Consider the following 23,512-nt stretch of genomic DNA (forward strand, 5'->3'; position numbering starts at 1 on the left):
TACAGATCATTGCAGAGTTAAAGTAATAGAGGATTAGTGTTGACAGATCCGTTGTCCACCCGCCGGTCTTTTGAAGGTACATACAGATAACATTTGGTCTGATAAGGTTGAGTGGTGCCCGGGGGCATTGTACACATCTCAGGAAAGCCCCGCAGGAAGTTGGTGAGTTGGCCTGGTACTCAGCTCTTCCTCATTGGATGACATCAAGAGAATAACCTATAAGTGGAAACATTATGAGTCAGTTTGGGCCATAGGAAAAAGTCTGGCTCCAATGGAACTATTTTAGGTCACTATAAAGGCTCTGAACATTATGAATCAGTTTGGGCCGTATGACAAATTCAGGCACCAATGGAACTATACTGAACAAAAATATAAAAGCAACAATGCAGCAATTTTAACAATTTTACTGAGTTACAGTTCATATAGAAATCTGTCAATCTGTCAATTGAAATAAATTAATTAGGCCCTAATCTTTGGATTTCACATGATTGGGCAGGGGCACATCCATGGGTGGGGCTGGGAATGCATAGGCCCACCCACTGAGGAGCCAGGCAATCCGAATGAGTTTTTCCCCACATAAGGGCTTCATTACTGATAGAAATACTCCTCAGTTTTGTCAGCTGTCCAGGTGGCTGGTCTCAGACGATCCCGCAGGTGAAGAAGCCAGACGTGGAGGTCCTGGGCTGGCGTGGTTACACATGATCGGTGGTTGTGAGGCCAGTTAGACATACTGCCAAATTCTCTAAAACAACATTGGTAGAGAAATTAACATGAAATTGTCTGGCAACAGCTCTGGTGGACATTCCTGCAGTCAGCATGCCAATTGCACGCTCCTTCAAAATTTAAGACATGTGTGGCAATGTGTTGTGTGACAAAACTGCACATTTTGTAGCGGCCTTTTATTGTCCCCAGCACAAGTTGCACCTGTGTAATGATCATGCTGTTTAATCAGCTTCTTTGATATGCCACACCTGTCAGGTGGATGGATTATCATGGCAAAGGAAAAATGCTCACTAACATGGATGTAAACAAATGCACAACATTTGAGAGAAATAAGGTTTTTGTGCACATAGAACGTTCCTGGGATCTTTTATATCAGTTCATGACACATGGAAACAACACTACATGTTGAGTTTATATTTTAGTTGGGTGTATTTTAGATCACTATAAAGGCCCTGTCATTAGAAGATCATCAGTTAGTCAGATCTGAGCATATCACATCAAATCATCAAATCAAATGTTATTTGTCACATGCGCTGAAACAGGTGTAGGTTGACCTTACCGTGAAATGCTTACTTACAAGCCCTTAACCAACAATGCAGTTTGAAGATATAATTATAAGAGTTATTTAAATACAAAAAAAACATAAAGAGCAACAATAAAATAACAATAACGAGGCTGTATATTCAGGGGGTACCGGTACCGAGTCAATGTGCGGGGTTACAGGTTAGTCGAGGTAATTGAGGTAATATGTACATGTAGGTAGTGGTAAAGTGACTATTCATAGATAATAAACAGCCAGTAGCAGCAGTGTTAAAAAAAAGGAGGGGAGGGGTTGGGTGTCAATGCAAATAGTCCAGGTAGCCATTTGATTAGCTGTTCAGCAGTTTTATGGCTTGGGGGTAGAAGCTGTTAAGAAGCCTTTTGGACCAACACAGCTTGCCTTGCGGTAGCAGAGAGAATAGTGTTTGACTTGGGTGGCTGGAGTCTTTGGCAATGTTTCACAAATTGTCAGTTCTTTTTTAGTCAATTTAACAACTGTTTCCGAAGATGTTCTATGTGATGTTTTGTCTTCCTTCTCTTTTCACAATGTCCTCGAATATACCAATAGAAAAGTAGAAATATGAGTCATATTGATTATTTATTAGAACATATGTCTCACAATACAGTCAGATGTTTGTGACCAGATATTGGCATGAACACTTCTGCAGCTGTCAGCCATTCAAATAGTCTGAATAATGATAAGATAATGATCACATAGAACGTAAGACAGACAAGAGACCGGCTCATCTACTCATGCCATAGGCATCACAGTCAACTCAGGTCACACGTAATTATTAGCTGTCTTTTGAACGATCACTTGTAACGTCATCGGTATTTTATGCCGCCGTTCCAAAACAACTGGGAACTCGGATAACTCCGACTTCCGACATCAAGGCGTTCAAAGCAACTGGTAACTCGGAAAAAAACGAGCTCCGACTGAAAAAAAAATCGATTTGACGGTCATCCAACTCGGGCCTCTTCCTAGAGCTCCAACTTCCCGACCTGAAGATCACTTACGTCATGATTTGACCTCGTATTTTTCCGAGTCCCAGTTGTTGTGAATGCGGCATCAATGACAACCATCGATCACGACACATGTCACGACGAGTTGATTGATTTCCCACTAGCTGACCAACATATGAGATAAGTGACGTTGTAGAATGCTGTACGGACACTTTGTATCTGTCTAGCATGAACACTAGATGGCAGTGTTGAGTGAATTTAGGGGATATTAATTTCAACACACTTTAGAGGTTGAATGTAGCATTTGTGTTTTTGCAAGAGTCAAATATACTGTATTTTCACATTACATAGCGGCGCCCTCTAATCGCTTGGAGCAGGCTAGACGGGAGTCATATTACAGGATCCCATGTACATTGTTGAAAAGAACTACAATTACTTGACATTTGCAAACATGACTAAAAAAGCCCCACATTTCATTCGTCCTCTTTTTGATACATGTCCACAGTGGCGTTTTAATGGGCAATACGGGTAATTTAAGGGGCAGCAAGTGTTAATTAAAACCTCTGTTGACTGTCACATCGCTGACTGGTAGGATGAGTCAAATATGAAATATGAGGTGTCCTTCCATTCAACTACCTGAAATGAAATCACACTTGTTGAAATAATGACAAAATGATAGCTACCTTGCACATGAAATAATTATATTGATACGTGTGTAAAACCTTCATTGAAGCAAGACAAGTGTTATATTCAAACACAGATATTGTTTGAATAACTTTACAAAGTAACTTTTTAAAATGGTTTACTTCCCATGTAGCCTATGTACAAGTAGTCAAAAAAAAAAGGGAATACATTTTGTTACGTGAATTTAAATAAACTGCATTTCCTCAAAAATGAAGACCAAGATGAACAACAATAGCCAAAATGACCTGAGGAAAATATGATGAAAAGGTCACATGATGTCATAGGAAAGCCATATATCGTTTTGACAAAATGATCTAGTGTAGTAGCCCATCAAGGAAAGACCTCCGGTTAACAAAGGTGTCACATAGGAACAGAGATCATTAAAGCCTTTTGCCACAACCATTTTTAGATTCCTTATTCCTGTAATAAAAAACACCACGTGTTTTTCCATTTGTAGCGCTTCTACAATGAAGTGCTTCAACATCTGCATCGCTTGCGGTTTGGGGTTTTAGGCTGGGTTTCTGTACACCACTTTGTGCTCTCTGCTGATATAAAAATGGCTTTATAAATACATGTGATTGATTAATTGATCTATCAAGTCCAAAGGTGCAGCACAAAGGATGTAATTTAATTTAGAATTAAATTCTGCATTATTATGCTGCTGCATAACTCTGAAAATAAGCAAATGCTAAAAAATAATTGCCAAGCTGAAAATATGAACAATTGTAACGGTGATGATGGAGTGCTGAGATGATACATGACTGACACACATCAGGAACTGACACTCATGTCTACAGCTCTATCCAAAAATACATTTTGCCAAAAGATTCAAACAGAATACTTTCGAGTATTTACGTTTCTAATGTAGTTACACAAAGCCAGCATTCCTAATAATTCATGACCGTTTTAATCACGGAGGATGCGGGTAAGTATAGTATGACATTGAACTATGGACGAGATGATTTCTTTGCATGGATTTAGCTGATGATTAAGTGCAGCTCTTAGAAGAAACTAGCCAGTAGCTAGCGCAGTTCACTTATATCAAATATATAAGATTTTAAAAATAAAAACGAGACTCGTAACGAATGCTCCTTGAAATGTATCGGTGATGACACCGCCAACAAGACGATTAATATTTCCCCGAAGAAAGCGTTATTTATTTTTACACGTTTGAACGACCGCGAAATGCATTCTGGGTGTGAGAAAACTGTGTTCTGATTTTCAACGTCATCACATCTTGTCAAAACAAAGTATCCATAAAATAAACGTCTGATACCTACGACCTTACATACGTAACGTTCCAATATCGATTTGTCTACATTATAATAGGTACGACATGGCTGATCCGCTGACTTGAGATATCGTTATGATCAAGCGTCAAGGCAATATTTCTCATCACGTGACAATGGCAATCTTGGGGGTGGGCAGCACTGAGCAGCAACCTCTGCTCTGCTCAGCTCAGAAAAGAATAGACTTCACCGGAGAGCAGTGAGCAGGGGGGGTATTTTATAGGCCTTTCTTCCTTAAGAACATACATGTTCAACATCTGGAAACAACAGTCTGGAGCAGGGCAGTTTATATCCCCCTCTTAGATAAAATGCAGTCTGATGCCTTTGCATTTTGATGTGTTGCTGATGGAAAGGTGCTGAACCTATTACAGAAGGGGCTACCCATGACTTCATTGTCTGAGAGTGAGCTGCTGTCATATATACAAAAACATTCTGCAGAGAGACAGCTATATGCTAATCTGTCACCATACCCACTACCCAGGTAGGTAATAATCTATTGTTCACGTGTTGGTTGATGAATTGTCTGAATCTGGGGTTTGGGTTGATGACTTTATAGGTACAGGCCCGGGCCTTGTGAGGATCTGTTATATAACATAAACAATAATGTGCTGTCTTTTTAAAGTAGTTAGCCTATAGTCTGCTATTTATCTTTGTAATTACTCAGAAAGAAAGAACATGGTTTTAAATAATTGCATTATGCAGTGCCATGTACAAAGTGAGCCTTTGTTAAATTATTAGAGTAAGTAGCCTATCAGTATCAATTGATGACAATATCTCTACAATATGCAGACTGCACAGACCATACTAGGCCCTATTTTCTTCAAGTCAATATTTAGCCTATATTTGTCATTGATCAAGAGAGACTTAGGAGATTTCTTGGTATCCTTTTCTTTGTGCCCTCTTCTCATATTTCTATATTTTCCTTTCCCCCTCTCTCCTCTCCTTCCTGCACCAGCTGCTGCTCCCTGCCGTAGCCGAGAGAGCCTGGAGAGTCCCCTCACCCCCTTACCCTGCACATACATGCATAGACAAAAGGCCTGATTCGCCTGTCGAACACTGCCCCCTTTTTCCATGCAGCGCTCGGCTTCGTCTGGAGGGAGCAGCCTGGACTGGCTGACCTACTGCAGCCACAGAGCAGAGGCACAGCACTGTTTATAGGGGGCTGCCTGGCAGGATGGGGGCTGCTAGTCTGGATTGACTCTGTGTGTATGAAGCAGGCCTCAACAGGAAGATTTCTCCTCTCTTAGTGGAAAATCAGAGTCAGGGGATCACGAGGGTATGGCACAATCTCCTTTTCCTCCCCTAGTATTTGTGTGTAGATATATCTATCTATCTATATATAGATATATATAGAGAGATAGATCTATATATATATCTATATCAGATACATATATATTATATATATATATATTGTGTGTGTCTGCATGTATTGTGCCTGTGACAGGGATAGGGTGTGTGCCATCATGATGGCCCTTTGTTTTCCTTGTCATTTATCACAGACAGACGGATGGGATGCTCAATTGCCTGAGGCTACAGGGATTATCATGACAAAGATCAGCCTCTCTAGGACAGAGATTAGGGAACCATGGGCATGGAATAGAGAGGATAGAGGTGGAGAGACCCTCACCAGCTCAGCCGAGGGCTGTACTAAAACACTGGGGCTCATGCAGACAAGCAGGCCACGTATAGACCAGGGTTTTACCACTACTGCTACTCTGTCATGGCTGCTTCAGCCTCCTCCCTCTCCATTTTCACCCAGCGTTGTGGCACGTCCTCATCCCAGACCAGGAATCGTAACTGTCATGACTCACATAATAAGCCATCCGGATTCAGGCTGTATTATTGTCTGTGTTTTGAGCTGTGTCCTTTTTTTCCTGCCATCTCGTTTTGTATCTGTAACAGAGTTAGATTTTGTAACTGCGTGTGTATTTTGTCCCATTGCACAACCCAGAGGAGGATGTTATGGTTTGTACTCTCGAGGCCTAGCTGTTGTTTTGTTGCTGGGGTAATGACCTGGATTTCAGATTTGTTTTGGACAAAGATCTCTTCAAACCTTTTGTATTTTGAGCCCAGAGAACTATTACCTTTTTAGTCATCTGTTATCTTTTAACCGCATCCAGATGTTGTATTTCAGGTCAAAATGGTGCAGTATCAGTGCTCTGTGATCGCCTGAGAAGTGGGCGCTCGCTGTGTCTCTTTCTGCCTGTCTCTGTGTGTGTGTAGCTGTACTGCAGCAGAGCAGGCTTTATGTGTGGTGACCGGAACCGGCTGAAACAGGTTTGAGCCAGCAGACAGAGGGCTGAGGAACAATGCCGGCTCTGTGCTACAGGGGGAGAGAGAGCTTCCCTGGCTGCTTAATAATGGCAGCCAAACTAGAAGGCTGTAGCCTAGCAGAGGAGGCTGCATAAAGGCACTATCGATCCCCAGCAGTATGGTGGTGGTACAGTACACTGGGTGTGGGGTTTAGGCTATGGGATACAGGGTGTAGGCTGTGGGATGTGGGACAAGCAGGGCTGGCCACCTCGCTGAAGGCAGAGGCAGAGAGAGCAGTGCTCAGGCAGGGGAGAGGGGATGAGACTGCAACTCTGGAGGCCTGTCTCACAGCACAGGGTCATTGTCAGTCAGCTGGTGATGGTGCAGGACAGGAGGAAATGGATGACTGATCGGGATCACACCACCTCCATCTCTCTGCCTCTTTTTGGGCCCTGCCTGCTATGGGAAATGGATTTTTTTTTTTCTGCAGGAAAAGGGGGGTGGTTGTTGTGCCTGACTGACTGTGTGGTAGCAGGAAGGAAGGAAGGTGGTTTTGTGACTACAGTAGTGGCTGGCTGGGGACAGGCTGGCTACAGATCACAGGGTGAGGACTGTTTCATGTTTCTTTCTACTGCTGTGTATCCTAATGTGAGTTACTCTGTAGGTAGATGTACTGTATGTGCACTTGAAAGGGGTGGTGGTGAGAACAGCATATACATGAAACTGGGGTTAATATAACTGGGCGTCAATATGTATACAGTACAGTATTCTTCATCTCTCTGCATAAAAATATCATTTTTTCTATGTCAGACAGCTTTGCTTTTATTGGCCGTATTCTTGCACTAGGCCCTGCGATTCTCTTTCCTCTGCTGCAGCTTTTCCTCAGCTCGGCAGCAGCCATTTCTCCTTTTTTTTCTGATGCAGCTTTTCCTCACCTCAGCTCGGCAGCAGCCATTCCCTTTCCCTCTTGCCCCTTTTCTCCAATCTCCAAATCTGTTTCTGTCTCTCTCGCTCTCTCTCGTTCTCTACTTTTCTTGTTCTGTTCACTACTGCCTGGTTATCTCATTGTCTGCAGCTGAGGAGAGGAGGCCATTTCACTGGTGGTTTAGCTGGGAGGGAGACTGGGGAGTGCAGATGTTAATAGGTGAAATGGATGTGGCCGGGGCTGCAGTGCAGTGTGCAGACTGATCTGTCATCCATTTTAATGAAGAGGCAGCAAGCATTCAGGCAGCCCTCCTTGGCTACATGCTACGTGCAGACTGAAGAGGCAGCGCAAAGACGCACCACATGATATGATATCCGTAGCCCATTGTCTTCATCCATCACATTTCCTATGAGGATTCCTCTTGTGAAAATTCATTTCAGTACAACAACACAAAAAGCACTACTTGTTTCAGAAGCATTGTACATACATACAGTACATCCACCTCCGAACTGTGAAATAAACGTATTTATAATACTTCAGATACAGGCTAATGTACATGAAGCAATTTGGCTAGTTATTAGCTATTTAGAGGACAGGCATTATCTGTCTCCATCCCATTCATAAAGTAGGTCAGAATGATGAAGCTAGCTCATCTAGCGCTGAGTAGCCATGTTACTGTATACCACTCTCACGTTTCCTTCATAAACAAACCAGCATAATCACTGGAGATGTGTCATTCATTCTCTGTAAACACCCAGTGACCTTGGTCTGAAGTCATCTGACATACGTGAAAGGAAGAGAAAAATGCCAATTTGAATGAAGATCACCAAAAGTCTGGTCTGGTTTTTCCAACTGATGAGTATTCACAGAGTTTGATTTGGATGCTGGTTTTTACGAGGGTCCACTGCATTTTGTTAACGTTCAAATGGGCATTAGCTACTGCGATTTAGCCTAATTGCATGGATGAAGTGATTGCAGTAGGAAATTAGTGGCCGGATTTGAATGTCCTGGGTCTTAAGTGGGCCTAGTTGACTACCTACCTCTGCTTTCCTTTGTTCCTCTCTAGGAGAGCTTGATTAAAGGCAGTGGTTTTCATACCTCTCCTCAGGGACCCCCACACATTTCACAATTTTGATCTAGCCTTGAACTAGCTCACCTGATGCACCTATTCAAGGACTTGATAATTAGTTGACGAGTATAATAAGGTGTGCCAGCTGTGGAATAGTTCAAATGCATGGAACGGCTAGGGATCCCAGAGGAGAGGTTTTTGAAAACCCCTGAATTGGGCAACTGAGAGTTGGGAGGGGAATTGGAGCAGAATGAGTTCCTACTTGTACATTAGTGGGCGATTTTCTACAACAAAAAAGTAGTGAATTTGTGTCAATGACTGTATACATGAATGGACAAAGCCATCGATCACATGACACAATGCATTCCTAGGTGAAGACTCAATAGCGCATTGAAGCCAAATGAAGTCGGTTTAAGAGAGTGTCTCATTGGCTGCGTTTAGACAGGCAGCCCAATTCTGATTTTATGAGGATCCCCAATTACTCTTCCTGGGGTCCAAACAAAACTAAATGCATAAAATACATAGTATATATATATATATAACACTACGTAATGCAATACGTAATATAATACAAAATATCAAAATGTTAGTCTCTTCACAGTGAAGGAGCTATTTTATCTGTTTTTAAATCTGTTTTTATTGCTAACTTGAGTTACCTGGGGTGACAGAGAGTTCCATGTACAGTACCTTCAAAAAGTATTCACACCTGTTGACTTTTTCCACATTTTGCTGTGTAACAGATTGAATTTAACATTTTATTAAATATTGATTTTTATTTTTTGTCACTGGCCTCAATGTCAAAGTGCAATTATGTTTTTCAAAAATGTTACAAATTTTACATCTGAAATGTCTTGAGTCAATAAGTAAGTATGTTATGGCAAGCCTAAATTAGTTCAGGTGTAATTTTTTTTTTTTTTAAAGTCACATAATAAAATTGTATTGACAATAATAGCATTTTAACATGATTTTTGAATGACTACCTCATCTCTTGCACATTTTGGGGAATATTCATAGGTGGAAACTTTCCGTGGGAATTAACGGCAATATATGGGAATTAACGGGAATATATGGGAATTAACGGCAATATATGGGAATTAACGGGAATATATGGGAATTAACGGCAATATATGGGAATTTATGGGAATTAACGGGAATATATGGGAATTAACGGCAATATATGGGAATTAACGGAAATATATGCAAATTAATATTAATACCATTTAAATGTAGATGTTTTTTTGCATTGGATATATTTACCATATCATATGGAGACAGAAACATAAACCTTTTACCTTAGTAGACATAATTCCAAATGATAAATCCTTTCAATAGAAATGTTTTAAAACAATTTAGTTACAAATATAACTTTAATTAAGTGAGTTGACTCTTTACATGGGATGATTTCACTGAACAACAAAAGGAAGGGAATATTGAATGATCCCAATGATCCATCACATCTCCCAAAAACGTTTTCAACATCTGTAAAATTATAGTCTGGAAACTGAAGCTTTGGTTGTCTTCCTCTCAGGCTTCCATGTCTTCTCCCTGGATCTCCTCAATGTCCACCTCTTGAACATCAGACTCTGAGGCCTCATCTTCACTGTCACTTTCCAACCTTGTTGAGGATAGCTCGTTGTCAGGCTCAAAAAGCCAAACATTTCCCCGGATGGCCACCAATTTTTTGGCCTTTGTATTGGTCAGCCTGTTGCCTGCTTTAGTATGTGTGTTCCCAAACAAGGACCAGTTGCACTCTGAGGCGGCTGATGTTGGTGGGATTTGGAGGATGATGGAGGTAACAGGGGAAAGAGCCTCAGATCCAGAAAGTCCCTTCCACCAGGTGGCTGATTAGATATGTTGGCACAACTGCCATATTGCATCTCCATCCCAAAGCCCTTGCTTGGAAGTGTACTACGCCAGACTGCCAATAACCTTGCCCTCATCCAGGCCAAAGTGGCGAGACACGGTAGTGATGACACCATAGGCCTTGTTGATCTTTGCACCATACACGATGCTCTTGCCAGCACATTTGGGGTCCAACATGTACGCTGTGGCGTGTTTGGGCTTCAGGCAGAAGTCTTCACGCTTTTTGAGGTATTTCAGAACATTCAGAAATCTCTTCCAATACACATTGCCTGTGAGCATTAGAGGTGAACCAGTTGCATACACAGCTCGAGCAAGACATTCATCAGCGTTTCTCTGACTACGCTCCTCCATTGAGGGAAAAAAAACTTGAGCTGTTGCTATCGATAAGGTGTCTGATTCATCCTTTTCACCTCGAAAAGAAGTAGAGGGACTTTTGTCAGAGGTGGCTTGTTGTGAGCGCTGAGGGAACTTTATGCACATGATTTGGCACAGTATTTGCAAATGTACACAACTTTTCCTTCTACATTAGCTGCAGTGAAATGTCTCCACACATCAGATAGTGCCTGTGGCATTTTCCTGTAAAGATTAGAAAAAAATAAGTCAAAAACCAAAATACAATTCCATGTACAGATAAATAGTTAAGCAGTTAGATTAAACAGCTCCTTTGTAAGATAATTTTTTTTTAATGAAACATGTATGGAAACAGGTGAATTAACACTCCTCAGTTAGCAGGCTCAAGCAAGCGAAAACCCACATGGTAGCAGAAACAAACTAGTTATAAATTATTTAAACACACTTTGCTGTAAGCTACTGTTTACTAGTTAACAAAAAAGAATGTATGTCGTATAAAATATATTCACCCCACCCAGTATTGTAATCAACTTACCAGAAAGCATGTAGTCCTTGGCTCAGAGAGTGTAATAGTATGGGCTCAATAGCATCTCATTAGTGTGCAAGATCTTAAGAATCAGCTGTACAGTGCCTTGCGAAAGTATTCGGCCCCCTTGAACTTTGCGACCTTTTGCCACATTTCAGGCTTCAAACATAAAGATATAAAACTGTATTTTTTTGTGAAGAATCAACAACAAGTGGGACACAATCATGAAGTGGAACGACATTTATTGGATATTTCAAACTTTTTTAACAAATCAAAAACTGAAAAATTGGGCGTGCAAAATTATTCAGCCCCTTTACTTTCAGTGCAGCAAACTCTCTCCAGAAGTTCAGTGAGGATCTCTGAATGATCCAATGTTGACCAAAATGACTAATGATGATAAATACAATCCACCTGTGTGTAATCAAGTCTCTGTATAAATGCACCTGCACTGTGATAGTCTCAGAGTTCCGTTAAAAGCGCAGAGAGCATCATGAAGAACAAGGAACACACCAGGCAGGTCCGAGATACTGTTGTGAAGAAGTTTAAAGCCGGATTTGGATACAAAAAGATTTCCCAAGCTTTAAACATCCCAAGGAGCACTGTGCAAGCGATAATATTGAAATGGAAGGAGTATCAGACCACTGCAAATCTACCAAGACCTGGCCGTCCCTCTAAACCTTCAGCTCATACAAGGAGAAGACTGATCAGAGATGCAGCCAAGAGGCCCATGATCACTCTGGATGAACTGCAGAGATCTACAGCTGAGGTGGGAGACTCTGTCCATAGGACAACAATCAGTCGTATATTGCACAAATCTGGCCTTTATGGAAGAGTGGCATTTCTTAAAGATATCCATAAAAAGTGTTGTTTAAAGTTTGCCACAAGCCACCTGGGAGACACACCAAACATGTGGAAGAAGGTGAGATGAAACCAAAATTTAACTTTTTGGCAACAATGCAAAACGTTATGTTTGGCGTAAAAGCAACACAGCTCATCACCCTGAACACACCATCCCCACTGTCAAACATGGTGGTGGCAGCATCATGGTTTGGGCCTGCTTTTCTTCAGCAGGGACATGGAAGATGGTTAAAATTGATGGGACGATGGATGGGGCCAAATACAGGACCATTCTGGAAGAAAACCTGATGGAGTCTGCAAAAGACCTGAGACTGGGACGGAGATTTGTCTTCCAACAAGACAATGATCCAAAACATAAAGCAAAATCTACAATGGAATGGTTCAAAAATAAACATATCCAGGTGTTAGAATGGCAAAGTCAAAGTCCAGACCTGAATCCAATCGAGAATCTGTGGAAAGAACTGAAAACTGCTGTTCACAAATGCTCTCCATCCAACCTCACTGAGCTCGAGCTGTTTTGCAAGGAGGAATGGGAAAAAATGTCAGTCTCTCGATGTGCAAAACTGATAGAGACATACCCCAAGCGACTTACAGCTGTAATCGCAGCAAAAGGTGGCGCTACAAAGTATTAACTTAAGGGGGCTGAATAATTTTGCACGCCCAATTTTTCAGTTTTTGATTTGTTAAAAAAGTTTGAAATATCCAATAAATGTCGTTCCACTTCATGATTGTGTCCCACTTGTTGTTGATTCTTCACAAAAAAATACAGTTTTATATCTTTATGTTTGAAGCCTGAGATGTGGCAAAAGGTTGCAAAGTTCAAGGGGGCCGAATACTTTCGCAAGGCACTGTACAGCTGATTCTTAAGATCTTGCACACTAATGAGATGCTATTGAGCCCATACTATTACACTAAGTGCACTGCACATGTGATGGAAGAATGCACTGTGCATGCAGAGGGTTACAATTCCATTGAATTGAGGATAGTTTAACCAAAATATGCCACAAGACCTAGAATTGCCTTATGTGTATCCCACAAAAAAAGGTTCACTGTTATAAGCTAACTTTTTTTGATGAATTTAAGCAAAATTCCCCAAATTCCAGGGCTTAAGTTGCCATGGAAATTTACCGGACTGTTTCTGCCTTTTTTCAATCCTATTTGTACCCCATATATACAATTATCTGTAAGGTCCCTCAGTCGAGCAGTGCATTTTAAACACAGATTCAACCACAAAGACCAGGGAGGTTTTCCAATGCCTCGCAAATAAGGGCACTTATTGGTAGATGAGTAAAACAAAAAAAAACAGACATTTAATTTCCCTTTTAGCGTGGTGAAGTTATTAATTACACTTTGAATGGTGTATCAGCACCCAGTCACTACAAAGGTTCAGGCGGCCTTCCTAACTCAGTTGCCCGGAGAGAAAGGAAACCACTCAGGGATTTCACAATGAGGCCAATGGTGACTAATGGATGTGATAGGAGAAAACTGAGGAGTAACTACAATATTGTAGTTACTCCACAATACTAACCACAACCACAATACTAACCTAATTGACCGAGGGGAAAAGAAGGAAGCCTGTACAGAATAAAAAAATATTCCAAAACATGCATCCTGTTTGCAACAAGACACTAAAGTAAAAAAAATACAAAGTGTTATGTTTGGTGGAAATACAATATAACACATTACTGAGTACCACTCTCCATATTTTCAAGCATAGTGGTGGCTGTATCATGTTAGGTGTATGTGTGTTATCAATAAAGACTGGGGAGTTTTTTTAGGATGAAAAAGAAACGGAACGGAGCGGTATCATAACCGCCATCGATAACAGACAATACTGTGCAGCTGTATTCATCGACCTGGCCAAGGCTTTCAACTCTATCAATCACCACGTTCTTATCGGCAGACTCAACAGCCTTGGTTTCTCAAATAACTGCCTTGCCTGGTTCACCAACTACTTCTCAGACAGAATTCAGTGTGTCAAATCGGGGGCCTGCTGTCTGGGCCTCTGGCAGGCTCTATGGGGGTGCCACAGGGTTAAATTCTCAGGCCGACTCTTTTCTCTGTATACATCTGGCCCTTCTTTGGACACTGTGTAAACTAACCTCCAGACGAGCTTCAATGGCATACAACATTCCTTCCGTGGCCTCCAACTGCTCTTCCAGGATACCCGGGACAGGGCGATTAGAAAGGCCTGCTCGCTGAAGGCTTTTAGGGAGCGTTTGACAGTGATGAGGAGTGGTTGTTTGACCGCAGACCCATTACAGATGCAGGCAATGATCGCTGAGATCCTGGTTGAAGACAGCAGAGGTGTATTTGGAGGGCAGGTTGGTTAGGATGATATCTATGAGGGTACCCGTGTTTACAGATTTGGGGTTGTACCTGGTAGGTTCATTGATCATTTGTGTGAGATTGAGGGCATCAAGCTTAGATTGTAGGATGGCCGGGGTGTTAAGCATGTCCCAGTTTAGGTCACCTAACAGCACGAGCTCTGAAGATAGATGGGGGGCAATCAATTCACATATACACCATATGTGAATTGATTGCCCCCCATCTAGGACACAGCTGGGGGCAGAAGGTGGTCTATAGCAAGCGGCAACGGTGAGAGACTTGTTTCTGGAAAGGTGGATTTTTAAAAGTAGAAACTCAAATTGTTTGGGTACAGACCTGGATAGTAAGACAGAACTCTGCAGGCTATCTCTGCAGTATATATATCTACTCAACTTTGAGCCAGAAAAGTTGACATGCATACCACTGACATTCACCCTCCGTGTACAGCTCTGTTCTGGACCAACTGCAATTTACTTATGTCCTCCTTTGCCGCAGTAGTCTAGGTGCGACAAAACTAAGGGCCTGTAGAACCTGCCTGGTTGATTTAGATGTCAAGAAAGCAGAGCAACGCCTTATCATGGACAGACCTCCTTCCATTTTAGCAACCATTGCGTCTCTATGTTTTGACCATGATGGCTTGCTATCTAGGGTTACACCCAGCAGTTTAGTCTCCTCAACTTGCTCAATAGCCACATTATTCGGTATAGATCCAGATGAGGTTTAGGGTTGAGCGAGTGATTTGTCACAAAAACAATGCTTGTAGTTTTTATTTTATTTAGCACCAGCCTATTGCTAGTTATCCATTCTAAAACTGACTGGAGATCTATGTTGAGTGTTATTTATTTTACTGTCATAGATGACGTCTATACTGTTGAGTCGTCAGCATGCATAGACACACAGGCTTTATTCAAGGTCAGTGGGCCCAAGCCAGCTGTCCTGCGGTACACCACACTCAACCAAATTTGTTTGTGGTTGTAGCAGAGGCTCCCATTTCGCACCATTGGTTAGAGCCTGTAAGTAAGCATTTCACTGTAAGGGCGCCTGTTGTATTCGGCGCACGTGACAAATAAACTTTGATTTGATAAGTAACTCTGTGTTCTATTATATAGGTAACTCTCAATACATGAAAAGGCAGAGGATGTAAATCCTTAAGACCTAAGTTTTTTCACCAATAGGTTATGATCAATGATATCAAAGACTGACTGAAGTCTAACAAAACAGCTCCCACAATCTTCTTATTATACATTTCTTTTAGCCAATCATCAGTCATTTGTGGTAGTGCTGAGCATGTTGAGTGCCCTTCCCTATAAGCATGCTTAAAGTATGTTGTTACTGAGTTTTCTTTAAAATAACTATTCTATTCTTGTCAAACACACCGGTAACTGGCTAATTGGTTGGCTGTTTGAACCATTAAAGGGTGCTTTGCTATTCTTCAGTAGCGGTCAGCAGAATGACCTTTGCCTCCCTCCAGGCCTGAGGACACACATCCTCTTCTAGGCTTAAATTGAAGATGTGGCATACAGGAATCGCAAAAGAGAAGGGAAAGGGGATACCTAGTCAATTGCACAACTGAATGCCTTCAACCGAAATGTGTCTTCCGCATTAACCACCAACAAAGATCTGAATTGTGCTGCCTGCCTAAATGCAGCCATAGAAACATTAACATGTGTAGTTTGAGCTAGTCCAGGAAGTGGCGTTGCAGGCTAGCTCAGTGCTGGCCCCTCTCATTGAGTATCTCAAGTTGAAGGCCGACAGGGGTACTTATAGGCTGCCATTAAATTATCCGTATAACCACAGATTATCCATTATATTGACAAGAAACTCAAGTGGCCACTCTAATAATGAAAATAAATGTCTTAAAAATTGGAAGGCAGTTGGGAAGCGAGAGCAGGTGGGACCATTCTAGCTAATGAGAGGGAAGATACGTGTGTGACCACCAAGCACAACGGTTTCCACTAGTTACCACAGCCACAAAGTCATTTGGCTATATCTTAAAAATTCATGAACCCCAAAATTTGAATTTTGGTCTTAATTAAAGGTTAGGGTTAGGCACATGGTTAGGTTTAAAATCAAATTTGAAGAAGATAAATTGTAGAAATACGACCAGGCACAACGTCAATATGACGTTGTTTTTCTTCTCAAAGTTGCCAGGATATCACGTATACTTATCAGTACACTCGGAACAACCTAATCATTAAAAAAACGTATATTCAATCAAATAAGCCACAGGTAGCAAATTAGTCATTACATTTTTGGTTAACCAAATTCTACACTCTCTCATTGACCTCCATACAAAAACTTGCTTGGTGAGCAAATAAAATAAAATAAATGCCACCTGATGGGGTCCAGTTATCCCTCTCGCTTCGCCTCTTCCTCTTTTTTTTTTATCATTTCTATGTGCGATTTTAAAATAAGCGGTTCAAGGACATGCATGTGGTGTATTAAAAGCAATTATTGGGACTACGATTGCCTTAAAAAATATCTATAATGTACACGCTAAAAATGCCTGCAGTACTGCGGTGGGCCTTGAAACTCTGTGGCTTCAATGAGAGGGAGCAGTCATTCTCCCCAGAGTTATACTAACCTGTCACGAATGTGCCTTGTCTGAATAATAGGTATGCTGAATGCTTGTCGTCCCATTCACTTAACCTCTGTTTAAAATGTATACAATAGCACTCCATGTGGTCTCGAAAAGCATTACTGATTTAGAGTGTGCGTTATTAGCCACTATACAGGATGTATATACAGGATGTACAGGATGTATAGGATGCCAACCAAATTAACTTGGGAATTTGTTGCATGTCTGAATGCTGGTTGTGACTAGATGGAGTACATTTTTTTATTTAACAAGGCAAGTCAGTTAAGACCAAATTCTTATTTTACAATGACTGCCTACACCGGTCAAACCCAGATGACGCATATTGCACTGCCCTATGGGACTCCCAATCACCGTTGTGATATAGCCTGGATTCGAACCAGGGTGTCTGCAGTGATGCCTCTAGTACTGAGATGCCGTGCCTTAGACCGCTGCGCCACTCGGGAGCCCAAAGGGAATTGTTGAAGCAGGTTAGGAGAACATTTCAGCTAACCCTAACCCCTTTCCTAACCTTAACCTATTTATCGTATCCTGCTACATTTAGTTCTCCTAACCCGCAACATTTAGTTCTCCTAACCTGCTACATTAGTTATACTAACTTGCTACATTAGTTATACTAACCTGCTACATTAGTACTAACTTGCTACATTAGTTATACTAACCTGCTACATTAGGTCTAACCTGCTACATTTAGTTATACTAACCTGCTACATTAGTTCTAACCTGCTACGTTAGTTCTAACCTGCTACATTAGTTCTAACCTGCTACGTTAGTTCTAACCTGCTACATTTAGCTATACTTACCTGCTACTTTAGTTATACTTACCTTCTACTTTAGTTATACTTACCTGCTACTTTAGTTATACTAATCTGCTACGTTAGTTCTAACCTGCTATGTTAGTTCTAACCTGCCTCATTTAGTTATACTTACCTGCTACTTTAGTTATACTAACCTTCTACTTTAGTTATACTAACCTGCTACGTTAGTTCTAACCTGCTACATTTAGTTATACTAACCTGCTACATTAGTTATAACCTGCTAGATTTAGTTATACTAACCTGCTACATTAGTTCTAACCTGCTACATTTAGTTATACTTACCTGCTACTTTAGTTATACTAACCTTCTACTTTAGTTATACTAACCTGCTACGTTAGTTCTAACCTGCTACATTTAGTTATACTAACCTGCTACGTTAGTTCTAACCTGCTACATTTAGTTATACTAACCTGCTACGTTAGTTCTAACCTGCGACGTTAGTTCTAGCCTGCTACGTTAGTTCTAACCTGCTACATTTAGTTATACTAACCTGCTGCATTAGTTGTAACCCGCTACATTTAGTTATACTAACCTGCTACATTAGTTCTAATCTGCTACATTTAGTTATCCTAACCTGCTACATTTAGTTATACTAACCTGCTACATTTAGTTATCCTAACCTGCTACATTTAGTTATCCTAACCTTCTACATTTAGTTATACTAACCTGCTACATTTAGTTCTCCTAACCTGCTACATTAGCTATACTAACCTGCTACATTTAGTTATCCTAACCTGCTACATTTAGTTATCCTAATCTGCTACATTTAGTTATCCTAACCTGCTAGCGTAGCACCCTTTATTATCGGCATATTCAACAGCGTTTAAGAAATATATTACCTTCAACAGTGTTATCTCGGGATCGAGCTATCAATATTTTGTGATTATTGGTGTCGTAAAAATGTTAGCTAACGGGTTAGTAATTAGCATGTTTGACATTTCAGTGGAAATACTACTACTACTGTATCAGCTTTTTGATATGCGGTTTAGCAAAGATAAACCTCCCGTATTATCGGCATACAGTCTCCAGTTATTGGACACCTTACTATTTTGTTCAATTACAAGATATATCCATTTCATTTTGTTCAAAAAAGAGACACCAACCTCGTGTCCGAAGTGCTTACTAGATAGTTGGCTAGCCTTTCAGTAAAAAACAAAGACTTGCCTGTCAACTTTTCATTGCGTAGCCTGGTTCTTCACCAACATCTTCTTCAGTGTTGTAACCAAATAAAGTCTCGTTTATTTTACAGATTCATCTTATGTTTTGAGAAAGTAGATAACAGTTTAATACTAACATATAAATAAGTATGAATAATTTAGGTAAAAAGTTGGACATTAAATGATGTGTGGTCTGTCGTGCACTCGAATTTGACAATATACAGCGTGTCCCACAAAATGTGTGTGTGTATATATATATATATATATATATATTGCAGTTTATGTAAGTTAAGTTAGGTTTTGAGAGTTTTCCACACCCGTCATCCCAAAGAGTTTTTTGAAAACTCTCAAAACCTAACTTAACTTACATAAACTGCAATGAAAATCTGTGGTCAGCTAGCTAGAAGCGTGTCTTCAGTCCCAAAATGTACCGTTGAGCTCGGTGATTTAATCATCCAACCTCTAGAGAGTGTCCGAAGTTAGGGGGTGTCCAATGTTGGAGGGAAATTAGCTACATTTAGTTCTTCTAACCTTCTACATTAGTTATCCTAACCTGCTATGAAAAAGACACTTCCGGTCATAGCTGTATACCACCTAGTCAAAACCATGAATGCTTGTCATGACTTTGTTACATAAGCACTCCAATGGCATTATGGGTAGAATCTGGAGGCTTAATCGTTCTCCTCACCCTTCTTTTGTGTCTTGACAATATTATTCAGATTTAATGAGTTTGTGTATTCATTTGTGTACTAGCTAACTAGTTTTCTTTTTTTCGTTATATCTCTTCCAGGTTCTTGCATCATCACATCAAAAACATGGGCGATATGAAGACCCCAGACTTTGACGACCTCCTAGCAGCCTTTGACATCCCAGACATGGTGGACCCGAAGACAGCCATAGAGTCAGGCCACGAGGACCCCCACGATGGCCAGCTGAAACACCCCAGCGTCCCCCACGAGGACCCTCATGATGGCCAGCTCAAACACCCAAGCGTCCCCCACGAGGACGAGGCACACACCCCCTCTGGAGCTCCAGACGTGGGCGTCAGCGTCATCGTCAAGAATGTCCACAAAATGGACGCCGGCGGTGAAGAACACACACGACCAGAGGAGGTGGTTCAGGCTGACCCCACCACCATGGTGAACCACAATGGGCTTCATAACGGGTACCTGTCAATGTCACCTAACGACCGGTACAGTAAGAACAACGGAGCCGAAAAGACTCTGAGAGATGTGGAGGCTCATCATGGATTGGCCTCCAACTTCATCTCCCACTCTACTTTTAACCAGTTCAGTCCCATTTCCAGCGCTGAGGAGTTTGACGATGACGATAAGATTGAAGTTGATGACTCTCTGGACAGGGTCAAGCAGAGCGCCCTGCCATTTTTTAGGACAAACCCTCTGACAGAACCACCTGCCAAGAAAGAGGAGGAGCTGACCACCAAAGCCGTACTGGCAGACTCCCATAGCACGGCCAAACCTGCGAACAAGTCCAATGGAGACTGCGACAAATCAAAACCTGATAAAAACAACAACAAGACTTTGGTCACCGTTAGTCTGAACCTTTACGACTCCTCTAAATCAAGGAAACTTGAAGAAGAGAAAGCCAAAGAGACAACGGCCCCTCGCACCCAGGAGGGGTCAGGGAGGGAGGCTGGGGAGCCCTGTGTCCAGGCTGTGTCCACCAGTCTCTCGCAGGCCAAACAAGCCAATTCATCAGCCAAACTTTCCTCCTGCATTGCTGCTATTGCAGCTCTCAGTGCTAAGAAAGCCACAGTATCAGACACCACTAACTCTGTAGTCTCTGAGTCCCCCCCTACCACCGAGAGAGACTCATTTACCACCATCCCTGACATCCACACCCAGAGGGAAGCACCCAAGGAGGCCAAGGAGAGGGAGAGCCCCAGGGACCTGGTCCCGGAGAAGCCCCCAGACCAGGAGTCCCCATCAGCTCTGGAGGTATGGATTGTATATAAGTCAAGTGTGTAAATGTTTTACTGTACTTGTATACGTCAGTACTATGTGTCTAAGACTAACCTCTAGGAACGGTTAGATGCTCCATTAACGACTACGGTACCATTTATGTTATGCAGTCTGTCCACAATAGATTAGTCCCAGACAAATTTCCACCCGGGACAAAAAAGTTCATCCTATCCTATTCTATCCTATCCTAGGTGGCCAGGAGGCTGCAGTCCAAACAGCCAGAGGGCCCCGGCAGCCCAACCACCAGCGAGGACAGCAGTAGAGGCTCTGGTTCCCCCTCCTCCTCCCCGTCCACACCCGTCATCCCAAAGGTCCGGATCAAAACCATTAAGACTTCCTCTGGCCAGATCAAACGCACCGTCACCAGAGTGCTGCCGTTGGCCCAGGTAGAGTCAGACCCTGAACGCCTGAAGAGAGGGTCTTCCATCATGGTCTCCTCCTTCCTGTCCTCCCCGAACTCGACGCGGACCTCCTCCCTGCCCACCACCACCCCAGGTGTTGCCATGGAGATCAACAAGCAGATGACCATCAAACCTGTGGCCACTGCTTTCCTCCCTGTGTCTGCAGTCAAGACGGCGGGTTCCCAGGTAACCAACCTTTTCCTTTGTACAGTGCCCTCTGTAAGTATTGGGACAGTGACTATTTTGTTTAGTTTTGGCTCTGCACTCCAGCAGTTTGGATTTGAAATCAAACAATGACTAAGAGGTTAAAGTGCAGACTGTCAGGGTATTTTCATCCATATCGGGTGAACAGTTTAGAAATTACAGTGCCTTGCGAAAGTATTCGGCCCCCTTGAACTTTGCGACCTTTTGCCACATTTCAGGCTTCAAACATAAAGATATAAAACTGTATTTTTTTGTGAAGAATCAACAACAAATGGGACACAATCATGAAGTGGAACGACATTTTTTTTCCCATTCCTCCTTGCAAAACAGCTCGAGCTCAGTGAGGTTGGATGGAGAGCATTTGTGAACAGCAGTTTTCAGTTCTTTCCACAGATTCTCGATTGGATTCAGGTCTGGACTTTGACTTGGCCATTCTAACACCTGGATATGTTTATTTTTGAACCATTCCATTGTAGATTTTGCTTTATGTTTTGGATCATTGTCTTGTTGGAAGACAAATCTCCGTCCCAGTCTCAGGTCTTTTGCAGACTCCATCAGGTTTTCTTCCAGAATGGTCCTGTATTTGGCTTCATCCATCTTCCCATCAATTTTAACCATCTTCCCTGTCCCTGCTGAAGAAAAGCAGGCCCAAACCATGATGCTGCCACCACCATGTTTGACAGTGGGGATGGTGTGTTCAGCTGTGTTGCTTTTACGCCAAACATAACGTTTTGCATTGTTGCCAAAAAGTTCAATTTTGGTTTCATCTGACCAGAGCACCTTCTTCCACATGTTTGGTGTGTCTCCCAGGTGGCTTGTGGCAAACTTTAAACAACACTTTTTATGGATATCTTTAAGAAATGGCTTTCTTCTTGCCACTCTTCCATAAAGGCCAGATTTGTGCAATATACGACTGATTGTTGTCCTATGGACAGAGTCTCCCACCTCAGCTGTAGATCTCTGCAGTTCATCCAGAGTGATCATTGGCCTCTTGGCTGCATCTCTGATCAGTCTTCTCCTTGTATGAGCTGAAAGTTTAGAGGGACGGCCAGGTCTTGGTAGATTTGCAGTGGTCTGATACTCCTTCCATTTCAATATTATCGCTTGCACAGTGCTCCTTGGGATGTTTAAAGCTTGGGAAATCTTTTTGTATCCAAATCCGGCTTTAAACTTCTTCACAACAGTATCTCGGACCTGCCTGGTGTGTTCCTTGTTCTTCATGATGCTCTCTGCGCTTTTGACGGACCTCTGAGACTATCACAGTGCAGGTGCATTTATACGGAGACTTGATTACACACAGGTGGATTGTGTTTATCATCATTAGTCATTTAGGTCAACATTGGATCATTCAGAGATCCTCACTGAACTTCTGGAGAGAGTTTGCTGCACTGAAAGTAAAGGGGCTGAATAATTTTGCACGCCCAATTTTTTAGTTTTTGATTTGTTAAAAAAGTTTGAAATATCTAATAAATGTCGTTCCACTTCATGATTGTGTCCCACTTGTTGTTGATTCTTCACAAAAAAATACAGTTTTATATCTTTATGTTTGAAGCCTGAAATGTGGCAAAAGGTCGCAAAGTTCAAGGGGGCCGAATACTTTCGCAAGGCACTGTATATCACTTTTTGTACATACAGTAGTCCCCCTATTTTAGGGGAGCAAAATTATTGGGACAAATTCACTTAAATGTTTATTAAAGTAGTAAAAAGTGAAGTATTTGGTCCCGTATGTATAGCACAATAATGACTACATCAAGCTTGTGACTACAAATTTGTTGGATGTATGTGCTCTTTGTTTTGGTTGTCACATTAACCTTTTAGCCCAATAGAAATGAATGGTAAATAATGTACTGTGTCATTTTGGAGTCATTTCTATTCTAAACACTTCTACATGAATGTGGATGCTACCATGATTACGGATAATCCTGAATGAATAGGTTTGCAATTTCGGGGGGTATGACATTTGTGCGTCTGTAACTTTCTCA

General features: G+C 41.7%; 1 protein-coding gene across 3 annotated transcripts in view; it reads left to right on the forward strand.

Annotated features, from left to right (window-relative positions):
* Positions 1 to 4,190: 4,190 nt before the first annotated feature.
* Positions 4,191 to 23,512, forward strand: part of znf532 (zinc finger protein 532) — a 38,171-nt gene continuing 18,849 nt past the window's right edge. Inside the window, exons 1-5 of one of the 3 annotated variants that reach the window (XM_036936844.1) lie at positions 4,193 to 4,680; positions 5,155 to 5,475; positions 5,699 to 7,056; positions 19,734 to 20,901; positions 21,117 to 21,512. In XM_036936844.1, the coding sequence (XP_036792739.1) occupies positions 19,759 to 20,901; positions 21,117 to 21,512 (1,539 nt within the window). In that variant the 5' untranslated portion in view covers positions 4,193 to 4,680; positions 5,155 to 5,475; positions 5,699 to 7,056; positions 19,734 to 19,758. Of the gene's footprint in view, positions 4,681 to 5,154; positions 5,476 to 5,698; positions 7,057 to 19,733; positions 20,902 to 21,116; positions 21,513 to 23,512 lie in introns of all 3 variants that reach the window. The other 2 variants (XM_036936843.1, XM_036936842.1) reach the window with 2 other exon arrangements.

The sequence above is a fragment of the Oncorhynchus mykiss genome, chromosome 12 (assembly GCF_013265735.2).
Source record: "Oncorhynchus mykiss isolate Arlee chromosome 12, USDA_OmykA_1.1, whole genome shotgun sequence".
Lineage (NCBI taxonomy): Eukaryota > Metazoa > Chordata > Actinopteri > Salmoniformes > Salmonidae > Oncorhynchus > Oncorhynchus mykiss.